Source organism: Penicillium paradoxum (genome assembly GCF_028828445.1).
Source record: "Penicillium paradoxum strain IBT 22861 chromosome Unknown utg000003l_segment0_segment0, whole genome shotgun sequence".
Taxonomy (NCBI): Eukaryota; Fungi; Ascomycota; class Eurotiomycetes; order Eurotiales; family Aspergillaceae; genus Penicillium; species Penicillium paradoxum.
The window spans coordinates 2,173,617-2,189,327 of NW_026643181.1; the positions used below are offsets into that span (position 1 = coordinate 2,173,617).

The following is a 15,711-nucleotide window of genomic DNA, read 5'->3' on the forward strand; positions in this document are numbered from 1 at the left end:
ACGATATACTCTGCTTGATCTAAAATGTACATGTATCCTAGATCGAGTCTTATCCACAATAAAATTCCAGAGCCTATAGCTTCGGTCCTGCAATCAACGAATCTTCAAGGAAAGAACCTCTTCACCATCCCCTCAACATCCTCCCCAACAACAGCATCAACCTTCTCCCTCGCAACCCGCTCAACAGCCTCCTCGACCCCCTCCTCCCCATTAACAAGATCAATCCATCCTTCCGTATCAGCCCGAGCAAGTAACTTATCCGCCACAATAGCCACGTCCTCCCTCGTCACACTGCCCCGACCCTTACCCGTAATCCCCAACTCCACCTTCCGCGTCGCAGGCTGCTCAGTCAAAATCCCAGGCCGCAGGTTAATAGCCTGGAACGGACGACCTCCATCAAGCTTGCGCTTCGCCGCAAGCGCCGTCATATACTCGTCGGCTTCCTGCTTGGCTTGCGCGTACGTTGGCAGTATCTCCGTGTTCGTCTTGACCACCCCAGCCCACTGATCATCAGGCATCCAGCTCGGCTGCTTCTTCCGGCTGCCAAGGTAGGATACCATGAGGAATTTGCTCACACCTGGTGCGGCGAAGGATGCGGTTATGAAGTGCTTTGCGGCTTCTTGGTCGATGGCGATTGTGCGGGCTGGACCGCCTTTGCCGCCGGCGCCTGTGGGGTGTTAGTTACAGTTGAAGTCTGTGTTGTTAGAGCCCAATTTGGACATGTTGTTTTGTTTTTGATTTCGGTTTTGGATATGACGTGTTGGGGTGTTCGTTCCCTGGGTGCGGGGTGAGGGGCAAAATAACTTACCGGCCGACCAGACGACATAGTCTGGTGAAACGGCGTGGAGGATTTTTTCGGCGTCGGAGACACTCTTTACTTCGTCGAGACTTGAGACTAGCACGTTCAAGTTGCCCCGGAGACCTTTGCCTAGCTCTAGGATCTCGTTTTCGTGTTCCGGGTTGCGAATCACGCTGGTGACGTTCCAGGCTCGGTTGAGGAGGAGCGGTGTTAGATGGAGGGCGACTTTGCCGTGGCCGCCGAGTAGAAGGACGTGCATTTTGATGCTTTTGGATGTAATTTAGGAGAATAAGATGCCCAGAAGTTGGGATTTATGTTGTTGCATAGAGTGATTGATGTTGCGTCATCGGATAGCTTGGCGTTGATTTCTAATTGTCAAATACATCGAGCTCATGGGGTTTCAATGGACTGAGATTGACAGCAAATCTTGATATGAGCTGCAATGGTGCTAGTTTTGTGTTTCATGATTGCCGGTTTATATGGTTAATGTTGACAAGCAATCCATACCAACGCATTCAAAGCTGGCTGATATTCTATAGTCAAAAGATTCACATCCAAGCAACTATTACGACTAGCAACATACTTTGGCCCGCCATCTCCATGCCATCTAGGTGTATGAGCCCCGGAGAAAGTCTGCCTGCTGCTGGTTCGATCTCATATTGTTCAGCCATCACCAATTGATGGTCAATCTAGCAAGAAGCCCCAGAAGGCACATTCGTGCACTTGCTGCTAGTCTTACCACCAGTAACATCGTTCCCAGTCCAAGTCCAGTCAGAGCAGCTACCGTCACCACAGAGAATGTACACGTCAGTAGGACCGCTCTTAACAGTACCAGTGACCTTCTCGACCGTCAGACCGGTGATAGGCACACCAGTGGTCGGGGTACCAGTGGGGCTGCCATTCTCATAGTCCTGCTCAATAACGATACCGTAGGAGGAAATATTGGAAAGCTCGATGTTGGAGAAAGTCACGTCTGATACTTCACCAGTGGCCTTGTAGATGGTCTTGATACGAACGCCGTTGGCGGAGTTGGTCACGGTCGAGTCGGTGATGGTCACGTTTCTCACGACATTGTTATCGCGACCACCGACGGAGCCGATGGAGAGGCCGTGGCCGCCGGAACAGTAGCCGCCGGTGAAGACGATGTTCTGAAGGTATGTTAGTTGATGAATATTGCTCAGGGTATAGGAATGATAATAGGGCTTACCTCGCCTGAGTTGACGGCTAGACAGTCGTCCTGGTTCTTCACGTTGGCGTTGCTGATGGTGATGTAGGTACTTTCGCCAACATCGAAGGCGTCGGTGTTGTGGCCGCCGTTGTCATCTCCGTCTGAGTTGTCGATAGTGATGCTATCGAGAACGAGGTTGTCGGCCTGCACGCTGAAGGCCTGAACGGGGGTGTTCTTCACGTTCAGGCCAGTGATGGTCGAGTCGTCCAGAGAATGGGCGTAGAAGAATTTGGGCTTGGTCTTTCCGCCATTAGTACCCTTGGTGTCCCACCAGCTGGCTCCACCGCCATTGATGACATGGCCTTTTTCGCCAGTGACTTCAATATTTGAACCAGAGAAGCGGATGAGAGGACCCTTCCACTCTTCATATCCGAAGGTAGTCTCGCCCTTGAAGATGACCTACATAGTGGATGTCAGATCTCTAGATCTTGGCAAGTGAACAATGGGCATCTCTACCTTGGTGCCATCCTTCAGACCGGAAAGATCGAGGGTCTCGCCGGCGGGAACCTCGATGTTGTCCAACACAATGGTGGAGCAGGATTTCTTGCTGGCTTTGGCGCTGGCGGCTGAGGTGAAAGTACATGTCGAGGCACGCCCAACTAGCTCTGAGGCACGAGAAGGAGCTGGGGCAGCGGACACCGCAGCGGCAAGGGCCAGTATGGCAATGAAAGATGAACGCACTTTGTAGGGAATGTCCGATCAACAGAAAAGTAAAGAGTGTACGGCTTTGGGACTAGCCCAACTGATTATAATACGAAAGTAAGAGAAAAAGAAAGAAGGGAGCGGCTTGAACAAGCTCTTCCATGGTCTTGGCCTTGATACTTAAATCCTTGGTCTTCAAGGTGCAAAGCCATGATATTGTTAGTGGCTGCGCTAGAATCACTACAAAACGGGACTATCACCGTATACAATGATGCTGACCCCTGTTCATAGTCACGATTCGTAGTCAGGATACCATTGGAGTGAAAATAGGTCCCGAAATCCCTGATATCTTTTGAATACTCCACCGGTCTAATCTCTTTAGGGTTTACCTTGAAATGACATTTCTCCAAAACATTACCCACAGCCTAGAGTCCTGAAACGGCCACGGCAAAATATCGTCGTCTTCCTACTCAACGTTCTAGCCATCGGCATATCATCGGGTAAACTGACTCCGGTGGAGTTAATTTGGGCCTGTCTCAGACGAAGCCCGAAAGTGAGAGCGCCTGCAGATCGAAATCCACACGCGAAACGCCATGTGGAGCTCCATTGAGCTTGTGTTTCATGTCTGTTCATCAGAACGGAACGTTCTATTGAGGAAACTCAGTAGACATAGTAGGCGAATTACGTTGGAAGCAATGTGTACCCACTTGTGTTTCGATTCCTTTTGATTGATGTCTGGAGAAAACAAAGTTACAAAGAGGAAATCCGATTGATGCCAATGATTTTCCACTTCGTCGAAGCAATCCTGACGGGCCCCGAGAGCTTGGCGGTCGTAGATAGCTTGATGGCATTGCTATTCATGACAGCTGGCCCTGACTTGGTTCTTTTCTCTTCCGGGTCATGTAGATGAGGTCAATTTCAGGTGCAGTAAAGCACTCGAGCCTAATTTTGGCCAAGTTCCCTTCGTCGCTCCAGTCGAATTGCCAGCCAAAGTACCTAGGTAGTCGTCGGTGAAGGCGGATGCCCCACCACGGAATCCACCGGCCGATCGATTATTTTGACACTGAAGTCGATTTGACATGGAGCCCATCTTGGGGGCTTCTTTATGTCTTCCATAGCTGTCTGCCGACCGAGAATTGGGGTCCTGGTCAAGGAGGCCAGCTGGAGTCCCGTGTCATCACGTGTTGGATGATCGGATGTAAACAAAACCCCCGCACAGGAACGTCACCCTCACAACGCGTTCAAAAACAGGGAGTCGAGATGTCGTCTGAAATCGAAAGACTACGGCGCCTCCTAGCAGATGCTGAACAGCAACTCGCTACTTCTCAACAGCAACTCTCTGCTTCTCAACAGCAATCCTCCAAAACCAACCTCCCTACGTTTCTCGATGGACTCCACAAGCATCTTTTCCTCAACCTTGGAGTCCAGCCGGACAAGACACAGTCAACGCGTGGTGATCCTGCAAATGCGGCCAACAAGCTTCGCCCCCGCAAGCTTAGAGCTTGGAGCTCTTTTGCCAGCGAGCAAGAAAAAATCTGGCAATTGCTGATGGATTGTTCGCTTATGGAAGACAAATTATTTACTTCCCTGCGTACTTTGGAAGAGATGGGTGAAAACATTCGCCGGCAGCGTATCGGTTCGGAACTCGACCTGAATCACTTTCTTCGTCAGACCGTGGAGGACCATGTTTCGAGAATCATTGAAGAGCTCTACAAGGATCGAAAACTTCGACGCACTTTCGGTCTGAGAGGGTCAATCCGTTTCGAAAACCATTCCAATACACTGAGCCCAGAACAAGAACTGGAAGAAGGGTTGAAGAGCATGGATATTCGCGGTCGGTCCGGGCGGCGGCGCTCACCACGTTTAGCTGCCCGAGAAAAGACACCATCCAGTGTGGCTACAAGTGAGCCTAAAACTCCGCGGCCAATAATCAAACGGCCTCGAGCTGACCAATTTTGCGTCTATAATATTCCAAACGAATCCTCTGAATCAACACATCGCGTTGCTGCCTACATCAAAGAATATAAATCTCCACACAAAGTGACTTTGGGCCATATATACGAGGGATTGGGAGATATAGACGTGGATGAAGTGATACAGCAGAAGGATGGCGAGCCTTTGAAAGCTCGCTTTCAACGAGCACTTGTTGGACTCCTCTCGCAGCCTTTTGACTATATGGTACGTGCTGGTACGCAGGTAGGAGTCTTCAGCACTGGCGAGGCCGATATCTATCTGCGAATTGGCGATGACCCTTCAACCCTTTTCTACCACCTTTCCGTGCCAAAAGGAGATGTTGGAGAGGAGACAGGATGGGACTCTCACTCGGATTGTCCCAATCGCTTACACTTGACTGCTGTGGGTCAATCTCTCGCCTTTACTCTCCAAGCACTTTGCTTGCGGCCCCGAAATCAGGCCTGGGGGTTACAAGCAATCGATATCTTGCCAAAGTGGGAAATTATACTTGCGGATATTTTGGGCGATATTTCAGAAGATGACGTTCCATCTTCCGACTATCGTCCACCAAATATGAGCAACTCCTTCGTGCGATCTCCAGTCCAGCTGCGTCGTAGGAGACGCCAATTGAACACGGATGGTTGTCGACCCTCGAGCATGCATAGTAGCTCTGAGGACGGAGGGGATGACCCCAATACACCAAGCCGGGGCTCACACATCCCTCGGGGCGTCGAAAGAAGGCAACGAGAAGCAAGCGGACAACAGCGTGACCCAGCTAAGGCGAGCTCATTTCGCGAGGACAACCATCGGCGCTACTGCACATTGAAATGCCTACGCGGTCTAGTAAAGCGAGGAGTGTTGGGCCGGGAGTTAGACCGGGCTTGCCCCAATGTCATTGATCATGGAAAAACGAAACATGTTTTGACCTTACAATCCTTCCTCAAGCAGTTGCAACGTCAATTATCCGAGACCGTCAATGCAGACTGTGAGATGCTTGGTATCCACGGTTCCCGAGGTGCTCTTCTGAAAGTGACGCTCTCATCACACGGGTACACCGTGCCCGCAAAATGCACGGTCCCAGAGTTCCGCGACTACCTTCGCCATGAAGCAGCTGTATACAATAGCCTTCGTCCGATCCAGGGGATATACGTTCCTCTGTACCTTGGAAGCATCGATCTGGTCCACCCCTACAGTTACGATGGAATCGCCTATCTCGAGCATATGATGCTATTGAGCCCAGGCGGAGTTCCTCTCGAGGTAGCATTTAGGGGCTTGGATCAGAGTAGTCTGATCTCCAAGTTGAAAGAGTCCCTATCGGCGATTCATAACCAAAACGTCATTCATAAAGACCCGGCCCCGCGCAATTGGTTGTACAATCCAGAAAGCAAAAAGGTGGTGATTTTTGACTTTGAAAGGGCTGAGATTATCAACACACGCCCGATCTTGACACTGATTTCACCGAATCGCAAACGCAAACTAACCGCAATCGACGAATCCGACCAGAAATCTCTAAGTACAGAATTCGCGCGGGAAATAAACAGAGCGGTGCGCGAGTTGCGGGGCTTCCGTCTACCCCTACGCCCCCAGCGGACTTAACTACATGTAGGTATGTCATTACGCTGCACGAGACTGATGTATATTTTGAAGCAGAGACAGGCATTAACTCGAGAATCTGTTTAATAACTTAATGGAGTAGGAGGAAGAGGAAAATAGTGGTGACTCGATGGGACAGTTTTCGTCGAATCTGGCACTGCAGTCTTCCCCGCCACGATTTACTTGCCTGTTTATTACTATTTAGTTCGACCGGAATATGAAAGCCAACCCTCAACCAGTGCTGTCAACCCCTAAGCGATTTTGTTCAAACTGCTATTAGACATCATTATCAGATAAAGCAGGATTTTGAGTTACTTACTACCCCAAAGACAACTTTTCACCTGCTAGGATTGATATGCTTGATCGAACCACCTGGAAAGGGCACAAAATGATGGAATCAAGGGGATCAAGAAGCCCAGAGAACTAGTTAAAACCCCATAAATAGAGCGAGGTGACTGCTATACGTAAGTACTGGTGCTTGTTTACATGCCGGTCTCCTTTCACACGACCACTTCATAGGTCTTATGGCTACATGTACCTCATAAAGGCTGGGATTGTAAAGGTATAGATAAAAAGTTCGTGCCTAAAATTGAAAACGGTGGTTAACAGATACAGCAGAGTTAACGGTAAGCTCGAAAGAAGATGGTCTTCCCTAGAGCTCTCGGATATAGGTGTATACAATACAACATAGATGCCGAGGTGCCGGGGATGCCGGGGATAGCGAGCCTAGCAGTGAGTAGTAGGGGTACTAGACTAGGTACCTCATCTACTCCGTATACCATATTACGTTCTTTCTCCGGAACAATTGCAAGGGAAGCTAAAAAAAAACATATGTATACATACAGTATTCTTATACAGATAGGTTTAATCCAGAGCCCTGCAGTTGCTTCACGATGTAGATAGGTTCTATAAGAATCTGGACTTGCTTCTTGTCAGTATTTGAGCCGTTTCTACTTCGTAAAATGGCCTGACAAGTATTGGGGGACGAGATTACCAGTAATTATCAGGCTTCAAGGCCATGTGCGAATTACCGAGGTCGGGCTTCTCCGCAACGTGGAGCCTCTCGACCCCCTTCTCATCCCCGGACTTTATGCTCTCCCAACTTGGGTCGCATCAGAATATTTCAACATGTCCACCGCGGACAGCGCTCCAACAGGGGACGCGTTGAATCTACCACCTTCCGCCGTACGCGATGTCCTTCGCGTGTGTCTTAGTGCCAAAGAATACCGTTACCTCCACGAATCGGTACTCAAGCGTGCCCCTGCCGTCCAGAACAAGCTTCCAACTCCATCTCGTTACGATGTCATCGCTCGCTCGAAGAATCGACATAGCGATGCTGCTGTTCGCTCCTCGTTGCGGGTTTTTGTCGGCTCCGGAATCGCGTTGAAGTTGGCCGATCTGCTGATTACTCGATTCCAAGGCGGCGCTCCACAGTAAGATCAACTTAATTTAAGAGACTCCTTCACAACATAGACTAACGGAATTTCAACAACAGGAAGAAAACTCGCACCCCTCTGCTCCGGTCACCTAAATTCCGTCTCTCGATCTCCCTATCCCTCCTCCTTCTCATCCATCGTCTCCTGTACCGCTTTCTTGTCCGACTGCGAGCCAATCTCCGTACCGACGATGCACAGCCGTTCAGAGAGCGCAACCCGCGCATTTCGCAGGCGCTGACTTCACGCTATGCGCCTGCGATCGGCGCAAGTCTGGCAGGCTTCGCCCTCGGCATCTGCCCTCAAGACCAACTCCGCTTGACTGCGGCGATTTACACAGGCACCAGGAGCTTGGAGTTCTTGTTCAATGTTTTGGACTCCAAAGGCTGGTTGGATAGGCGCCCATGGTGGTTTGGCAGCTGGCTGCTGATGCCCATCTCGTTTGCGCAGCTCTTCCATGCTTTCGTGTTCGATCGCGAGACTACGCCCGGTGTTCGTGACCGAATTCCCTTTTTTGTGTGTAAAGTTACGGTGGCTAATGTAATGGTATAGTGGTTCGGAAAAGTCATTCTCAAGCTCTCGCCGAGCTACATTCAAGGCCGGCCGGAGGCGCTCCCGGCCAACATCGCTTGGCCCGAGCAGGAAGAGATTGTGAACTCCCTTGCCTCTATTGCTGATCTCCGATGGCCGTAAGCTTAATATTCATCCTGACAATGAGTGGAAATTATGCTAATAACACACAGCGCATTTGTTTCGCCGATCCTACACCCTGGCAACCTCAATACCTTGCCATCAGCAGTGTCTTCCATCTCCCCAATCACTGGACCAGCACACCCTGCAATTTCGAGTCTATCATGCGCTCTTTTGCATCCAAACCTGCCGAACTGTAGCACGGCGTTCTTGCACCATATCCTCCTCTCCGTGCCGCTGCTTGCTCGGTTCCTGACAGCCGTGACTCTAGCACTCTCGATTCCCAAACTCAAGAGCATCCTGCTTCAGCCTCTGTCATCGTTGAACACAATGTCGAAGCGTATCATCACTATGACAGCTATTCTCTCAACTGCAACTGGCTCAGCCTGGGGCAGTGTTTGTCTCTTCAACCAGTATTTACCCCGTTCAACGCTTCCCACCAAGCGTTTCTTCCTCAGCGGAGCACTGGGCGGTCTGCCATTCTTGTTCCTGGGCAATAGCCGCAGCACATTTACCTGGGTCTTCCGGGCCGCTGTTGACTCTGCCTACAAGACCGGGGTCAAGCGTGGACTCTGGAAGGGCCGAAAGAGCGGTGAACTCTTGCTGATCGTCTTATCCTGGGCTCTGATGGGATCAATCCTTGAGACCAACCCTGAGGCCGTGCAGGGAGGTGGACTGCGCAAAGGCTTGGCCTGGCTGAGAGGTGACGGATTTGCGGATCCGGTGGAGACTGCGAAGCGCAAGCAGCGTCGAGAATCGAAGAAGACCGACGGAAATGAGCGAGTCGATTAGCCTTTTTTTCTTCTTTTTTTCTTCTTTTTTTCAGTGGATGATACCAAGGGAGCTCGGCATCGGTGTGGAATTCACTTTCCGGCTCCATTTTTGCAGCGAAGAGCTTCGGAGACTGGCCTCCGAATCTAGTCCCGATCCAACTTTATAACAACTTAGTTCCAACTGTATAGCTTCACTCTTTATTATCAATTGATTCTTTTTTTCCATCTCGTTGACATTCCATACAATGGCTGCCCACAGATTGAAGATCGGCTGTGCCGGCCTGGGCCGAATGGGCAAGCGCCATGCCCTAAACTTCCTGGAGCGTACTCCTCGAGCCGAGCTTGTAGCCGCAAGTTCACCTGATCCTGTCGAGCATGAATGGGCTAAGACTCACCTCGAGCCCTTCGGCGTGCGTCTATATCAGAACTACGATGACATGCTCAAGCATGAAGGTCTAGTTGCCGTGGTAGTCGCATCAGCAACTGCAGTGCATGCCGAGCAGGCAATCAAGGCCATCAACGCCGACAAACATGTCCTCTGCGAGAAACCCATCTCCACCAGCGTCGAAATAGTAAGCCCAGCCAACCCCGACTGAGTATACTCTATACAAACACACAACACCAACCCCCCAAAGCTCCCCCAAGCTAACATCCCACTCCCCCATACAGTCCCAATCCGTCATCGACGCCGCAGCCAAAAAGCCACATTTAAAAGTAATGTGCGGATTCTCCCGCCGCTTCGACAAATCCTACCGAGACGCACACCAAAAAATGCTCTCCGGCGCCATCGGCACCCCCTCCGTCCTCCGCAGCCAAACCTGCGACAAGCTCGACCCAACCGGCTTCTTCGTCGCCTACGCCGAGTTCTCCGGCGGCATCTTCGTCGACTGCTCCATCCACGACATCGACCTCACGCTCTGGTTCTTCGGCGACTGCAAAGTAAAGTCCGTCTCGGCAGTGGGTATCACCGCCGTCGAGCCCGATCTGCGCAAGCACAACGACCGAGACAACGCCGTCGGTCTGGTTGAGTTCTACGATGGCCGGATGGCGTTTTTCTATGCATCTCGTATGATGGCGGCGGGCCAGGAGGATGTTACGGAGATTATTGGGACGATGGGGAAGTTGGCGGTTAATACGCAGCCGGCATTGAATCATTTGAGTATTTTTGATGCGTCGGGCGTGAGGAGGGAGATTCCACAGACCTACTATGATCGGTTTGAGGGGGCGTTTGTTACGGAGGCGAATGAGTTCTCCGCGGCTTGTTTAGATGGTACGGCGTTGCCGATTGAGTTGGGAGATGCGGTTGAGGCAGTTAGGATTGGGGCGGCGTTGCAGGAGGCGCTGATTACGCAGAAGAAGATATTTTTTGATGAGAATGGGGAGAGGGTGGAGGTGGCTCATTTGTAGTTTGTTTGGTGCGGAGTTTATGTTGGAAATGATATGCTCAATGACTTCTATATAGGGCTTTTCTCGCTTTTTTTTGGTCCCTTTCTTTGGGACAGCGAGCTCTCAGACTACTTCTTTTTTGTGATGGGTGGTATAAGAGCAATATCAACAAAGCACACAATCAAAAGGATCATTAAAAGTGAAGCAGAGAGAGGAAGAGTTTTGGATAAAAATAGTATGTAGAGGAAGATATTCAAGATTCTTTCCATCTCTGTCAACTTACTTTCTGGATTTGATGGACAAAATAGTAACACAATAGTGTGTATCATTAAACGCTAATTCGATCATTATGGCATGTATCGTCGATATTCACATGGAACTGAATAGCCAAAAAGAGGGGAATCATCAAACATAATGTGCAAAATAAAGCGGCTTCAAGAGGACGTTGTAAACCCCTACCACTTGAGCACTTTAGTGGGGAAGTACTCGTCGATGAGCTCGAGGTAATATGGCTGCAAAAAATTAGCGTTGAGTTGAGAAACCAGGGGAAAACAAGACATACCTTCAACTCCTCAATACTGGGAATATCATCGCTCTTGCTGTACAAGTCGTAAGGATTGAAAGCCTTGACAGCACGCAGCATATCACGGTCGTGGTCGTTCATAAACTCATGATATGCGCCAGCGCTGTGCCACGGGTAGAAAGAGTGATAACGAATCATAGCGAGCGCCTCGTCGGGAAGGGTCGATTGCTCCTTAGCGAGATGATAGAGATATTCATCATGGCCCCAGGAGAGCATGACTTTATCGAGACCACAGCCGGGGCTGTAGATACCAAATTTGGTATCGTAGATTGGATGTTCGAAGTCCTCGTTATTGCGGAACGAATCGCGGCCATAGACGATTCTCTCGTCATACGCACAGCCGACCGGGAAGGTATCGCCGACTACATCCCATTGACCTTCGGCGTCGAAGAAGAAGAGGAGTTTGCCCAGGTCGTGGATCAGTCCGGTGAGCTGCATCCAGCGAGGCTTGCCATCGCGACGGATGGCCTCGGCAGACTGAAGTAGATGCTCGATCTGGGAGAGGCTGGTGTCTGGGTCTGACTCGTCGATTAGGGTGTTGAGTTTCTCCATGGCTTCCCACACGGTCATTTCAGCGCGGATCTTGCTGTGGAAGTCATGGCGGGCTTTGAGATTGTACGCGACGGTCTGCTTTGTGTGCTGCTCTTGGTAGAAGTTCTTGACTCGGTCGCAGGCGTCTTCGTATTGGCGGAAATTGGACTTGTCCTTCTCCTTGTCGAACTCAGACTCTTCGTAGAGACCTCTTTCTTGGATCGCTTTCTTCTGGGCTTCGCGCTTCTTCATGTCTTTCAGGACGTTGACCTCGTCGATAGCATCGGAGAGGTCCTCGAGTGCCTGGCCATCCCGCTTTTTGAAGACAGGGGAGGCTTGTGGATAGAGGGCGACTGGTGCCATTTTGAAAACCTATGGGAAGGAGTGTACTTCTTTTCTTGCAGGATACAATATGGAGGGTAAATCTTTGAATGCGCCTAGTAATTATCAATGAGTAGAGCCTTTCGTCGGAAGAGGGATCAGTTCTTGGATATTTGGCGTATATATAGGATCGAGAGGCAGTATCGCATCCAGATTTCCGACCTCAGCTGCTGTGCGCTGAAACCTGTCTCCAGACCGTCCATGATTTGCCATCGTTATGGGACAGGAATCGTCGCTGTGAAACATCACGGATACTGGCTTCCGGGCCGACGAAGATCTGAGCTGCTCTGCAGAAGAATGACGATGATTGGCAGTCGCAGGGGCCCTATGGTGTCCTCGAGCCATGTATGGTGGGGTTCTGATGTCAGGCAGAAAATGATTCCTCGAAAAGGAAAACATGGAAGATGGTTTCCGTTGTGGCCCTAAGCCCTACGCAGGGGGCTGCTGCAACTGCCAATGTCCTCGGCCCTTGGAATGTTGGTGACGGTTAATATGCGGGGATACTTGTGCTATTCTTTTCATCCAAATGATGGTTTGAATACCCCTGTAAGAGAACATTCTAGAGGACATTTCCAGAAAGCCGTTTCAGCGTCGTGATTGATGGAAAAAGCCCGAGTTGTCGGGTGGAAGACCCCCGATGGGCGGGGGGAAGCTCGGGGCATTGTTTCGACCGAAGGCTTCCCCCGCCTTTCTGGTGTAAATAGACCACTGCGCGTTCAATTTGATCAGTAAATACTAGTTTAGTTCTCAATTCATAATGGCTGCCTGCGATACCCGTTTCAAGCTCAACACTGGCGCTGAGATTCCCGCCCTCGGTCTGGGAACATGGCAATCCCAGCCCGGTGAGGTCGCGTGCGCTGTCTCTCACGCCATCAAGGTCGGCTACCGTCACATCGATGCCGCTCTTTGCTACGGCAATGAAAGTGAGGTCGGCCAGGGCATTAAAGAGGCTATCGATGCCGGTATCGTCAAGCGCGAGGATCTCTTCGTGACTACCAAGCTGTGGTGCTCCTACCACTCTCGGGTCGAGGAGGGCATCGAGCAGAGCCTGAAAGATCTCGGACTCGACTATGTTGACCTTTACCTGATGCATTGGCCCCTGGCAATGAACCCCAAGGGTATCTTAAATCTGCTTCGGATATACGAATTCTAGATACTGACAAATTCCCCCGCAGGTAACCATAACCTCTTCCCCAAGCTCGCTGATGGTTCGCGAGATATTGTCCACAGCCACTCCCACGTCACCACATGGAAGAGTTTGGAGAAGCTTGTCGGCACCGGCAAGGTCAAGGCAATTGGTGTTTCGAACTATAGTGTGAAGTTCCTCGAGGAGCTTCTACCCCAGGCCACCATTGTTCCCGCCGCCAATCAGATCGAAAACCACCCTCTGCTCCCCCAGCAAGAGATCGTTGACTTCTGTAATAAGGCTGGCATCCACATCACAGCTTACAGTCCTTTGGGCAGCACCGGCAGCCCGCTGTTCACTGCTGAGCCTATCGTGGCCGTTGCGACTAGGCGTGGGGTTACTCCTGCTACTATCCTGCTCAGCTGGCACAGTAAGTATTTCTCAATTTTTCCTCTCAGGCTGACTTGACCATATTGACCGATCCTTTTCTTCGCAGTCGCCCGTGGCTCTTCGGTTCTCGCCAAGTCTGTGACTCCTGCCCGCATTGAGGCCAACCGTGCCGACTTGATCAAGCTGGATGATGAGGACATGGCCACCCTTCGCAAGTACAGTGACAGCTTACAGGCTGAGGGTAAGCTCCAACGCTTTGTTTATCCTCCATTCGGCGTCAACTTCGGCTTCCCTGATAAGCAGTAAGTTCTATACATACTTCAACTTTGATAGACGAGTGCATTTAGAGCATTGGGTTCTGTTTGCAAGGACATATATCGAAGTGGGAGTTTATGAGTCCATGAATAGCGAAGTCAGATAATTGAACTGCAAAACGTGGTGTTATCTACACTCATTACAAGGACCGGTTTGCTTTGTATACCCAATATAGCTTTCGGACTTCATCTATGTGCTCAGATGATCCAGTTAACTTCTTAAATAGGGCTCCTATCAATCTGTTTAGCTACAGTTCTACCTTGCACTATCCTATCTTCTTGATCTAAATTCGACATTAAGAACTAAGGTTTTCGCAAACTCTGGCATTCATCTCAACCAAGTATGACTTCTAATTCTGAAAGCAGATTGAAGATTTCAACAATGACTCCAGAAACTTGAATAGAGCCCAAGTCAGCCCAGGAGGTATCAAGAATGACCTCAATATACCGTGGTAGGCTGTCTTCCCCCTTCCCTCTCTTTTGGGGGAACATCATTGGCAGCCTTCTTGTCTCGGTGTCTTAGATTCCGAGCGGTGCATAGGTAGAGTCTGGAGATTATCCAGCACCGGCGGATTGACTGAGAACTGCGAAAGGTCTGAGGTTAGTGAAGCGAAAAGAAACAAAACCGGACCGGGACTCACACTCAGACCTAGAGCTAAGAGCAGTACAGGATCAGTAAAATTGATCGAAGGGTATGAAACTCGCTATTTATTGCGAGCCTGGGAAATGCAGAGGAATCATTAACTCCATTAGAGCTGAACCTTCAATAGGTGCACAAGCCTAGGTCTGCGGAGGATTGTGATTCCCATGACTTGCATTACTCCAAATACCATTGGCAGACAATTTCCTAGGCAAGAAAAGGTAAAGAGTAATAACATTCAACCTAACAGTAACCACTGGGCTTGGTTTGATTGAATTGTCAACAAGGAAGTTTTATGGCATTGATCCACTAGGTTACGATGAAGTCAGCAAGATATGCAGTTTGTATCAACCATCAAAAGAAACAAAAAGCAAAATAAATAAGAAAGAAGAACAGGATGTTGATAGAAGCACACCTAATTATAATCGAGGAACTATCATGTGGGTTGTTATGCGTTCTTATTAGAGGCACAGACGTTCATCATCGCCATAACGAATATCATACGCCCCCTAATGAGTATCTCGCTTGTATAACAGGCTTCTGTATACTTCTCTATAACAATGGTAGTTATAGAGAAGTTTTGTCATCTGCGCATTCGATCTTATATCCTCACAGGGCATGGATTTTATGCCAGGGCGGCTCCATATATATCACCAACTAGCTCCATGGATCTATGATACAAGGCAGTGATGGAATCTACAGCCAGGGACTCAACATAGAGCGCTACGATGGTAGTAGGCTGCGAAACTGTTACCCAGCATAAAGCTATCTGTATCCGTTAACTGGATTTGGAAGTTGCGCTGACGGCGATGAGGATAGCAAGAAGGGAGAAAGTGGGTGCTTGCGTAAAACAGCGAAGTTCAAACAATCTAGAAATTCACAAATTATACGTAGGTCGATGAATATGGTAGAGAACTATAGTTTGCAATGTTGTTGTCCGACTTCTCTCCTAGTCCATAGCCTTTTGGCTTAGTCTTCTTAGCTTCATCAACCATCTTCATGATGCATTTCGACGTCTCTATCAGCAGTAGACCCTAACAGTTGGCACCCAAGGTGCAAAATGAAATCTTGTCAACGGGCGAAACATGTTATGATACTTATTTGTGCAATACAATGGACAAGTCTGGAGAGAAAGACCTCCCTACGAATGATACAATACTGAGATAACATATTTGGGACCTCTAGTATGCGTATGAAGATTTTTGAGTGTACAAGATGGCTTTAGTGGTGAAGCTATGAACTGAGGAAG

General features: G+C 49.6%; 7 protein-coding genes across 7 annotated transcripts; 4 read left to right on the forward strand and 3 right to left on the reverse strand.

The window, feature by feature from the left end:
• Positions 1 to 104: 104 nt before the first annotated feature.
• N7457_002724 (uncharacterized protein) lies at positions 105 to 1,058 on the reverse strand (the record flags this gene model as incomplete). Its single annotated transcript, XM_057173770.1, has 2 exons — positions 105 to 667; positions 809 to 1,058. 2 exons carry the CDS (start codon positions 1,056 to 1,058, stop codon positions 105 to 107), a joined length of 813 nt encoding a protein of 270 aa, XP_057033921.1.
• Positions 1,059 to 1,488: 430 nt separating this feature from the next.
• N7457_002725 (glycoside hydrolase family 28 protein) lies at positions 1,489 to 2,958 on the reverse strand (the record flags this gene model as incomplete). Its single annotated transcript, XM_057173771.1, has 4 exons — positions 1,489 to 1,947; positions 2,007 to 2,426; positions 2,484 to 2,707; positions 2,949 to 2,958. The coding sequence occupies 4 exons, from the start codon at positions 2,956 to 2,958 to the stop codon at positions 1,489 to 1,491; spliced, it is 1,113 nt and encodes a 370-aa protein (XP_057033922.1).
• A 971-nt stretch (positions 2,959 to 3,929) lies between these two features.
• On the forward strand, positions 3,930 to 6,218 carry N7457_002726 (uncharacterized protein; the record flags this gene model as incomplete). Its single annotated transcript, XM_057173772.1, has 1 exon — positions 3,930 to 6,218. The coding sequence occupies one exon, from the start codon at positions 3,930 to 3,932 to the stop codon at positions 6,216 to 6,218; it is 2,289 nt and encodes a 762-aa protein (XP_057033923.1).
• A 1,125-nt stretch (positions 6,219 to 7,343) lies between these two features.
• On the forward strand, positions 7,344 to 9,130 carry N7457_002727 (uncharacterized protein; the record flags this gene model as incomplete). The annotated part of the gene is made up of 4 exons (XM_057173773.1): positions 7,344 to 7,648; positions 7,711 to 8,140; positions 8,201 to 8,337; positions 8,392 to 9,130. 4 exons carry the CDS (start codon positions 7,344 to 7,346, stop codon positions 9,128 to 9,130), a joined length of 1,611 nt encoding a protein of 536 aa, XP_057033924.1.
• Positions 9,131 to 9,356: 226 nt separating this feature from the next.
• Positions 9,357 to 10,518, forward strand: N7457_002728 (putative NAD binding Rossmann fold oxidoreductase; the record flags this gene model as incomplete). Its single annotated transcript, XM_057173774.1, has 2 exons — positions 9,357 to 9,683; positions 9,781 to 10,518. 2 exons carry the CDS (start codon positions 9,357 to 9,359, stop codon positions 10,516 to 10,518), a joined length of 1,065 nt encoding a protein of 354 aa, XP_057033925.1.
• Positions 10,519 to 10,952: 434 nt separating this feature from the next.
• On the reverse strand, positions 10,953 to 11,974 carry N7457_002729 (inositol oxygenase; the record flags this gene model as incomplete). The annotated part of the gene is made up of 2 exons (XM_057173775.1): positions 10,953 to 11,009; positions 11,060 to 11,974. The coding sequence occupies 2 exons, from the start codon at positions 11,972 to 11,974 to the stop codon at positions 10,953 to 10,955; spliced, it is 972 nt and encodes a 323-aa protein (XP_057033926.1).
• A 775-nt stretch (positions 11,975 to 12,749) lies between these two features.
• On the forward strand, positions 12,750 to 13,814 carry N7457_002730 (putative glycerol dehydrogenase; the record flags this gene model as incomplete). Its single annotated transcript, XM_057173776.1, has 3 exons — positions 12,750 to 13,110; positions 13,168 to 13,548; positions 13,615 to 13,814. 3 exons carry the CDS (start codon positions 12,750 to 12,752, stop codon positions 13,812 to 13,814), a joined length of 942 nt encoding a protein of 313 aa, XP_057033927.1.
• Between the last annotated feature and the right edge of the window lie 1,897 nt (positions 13,815 to 15,711).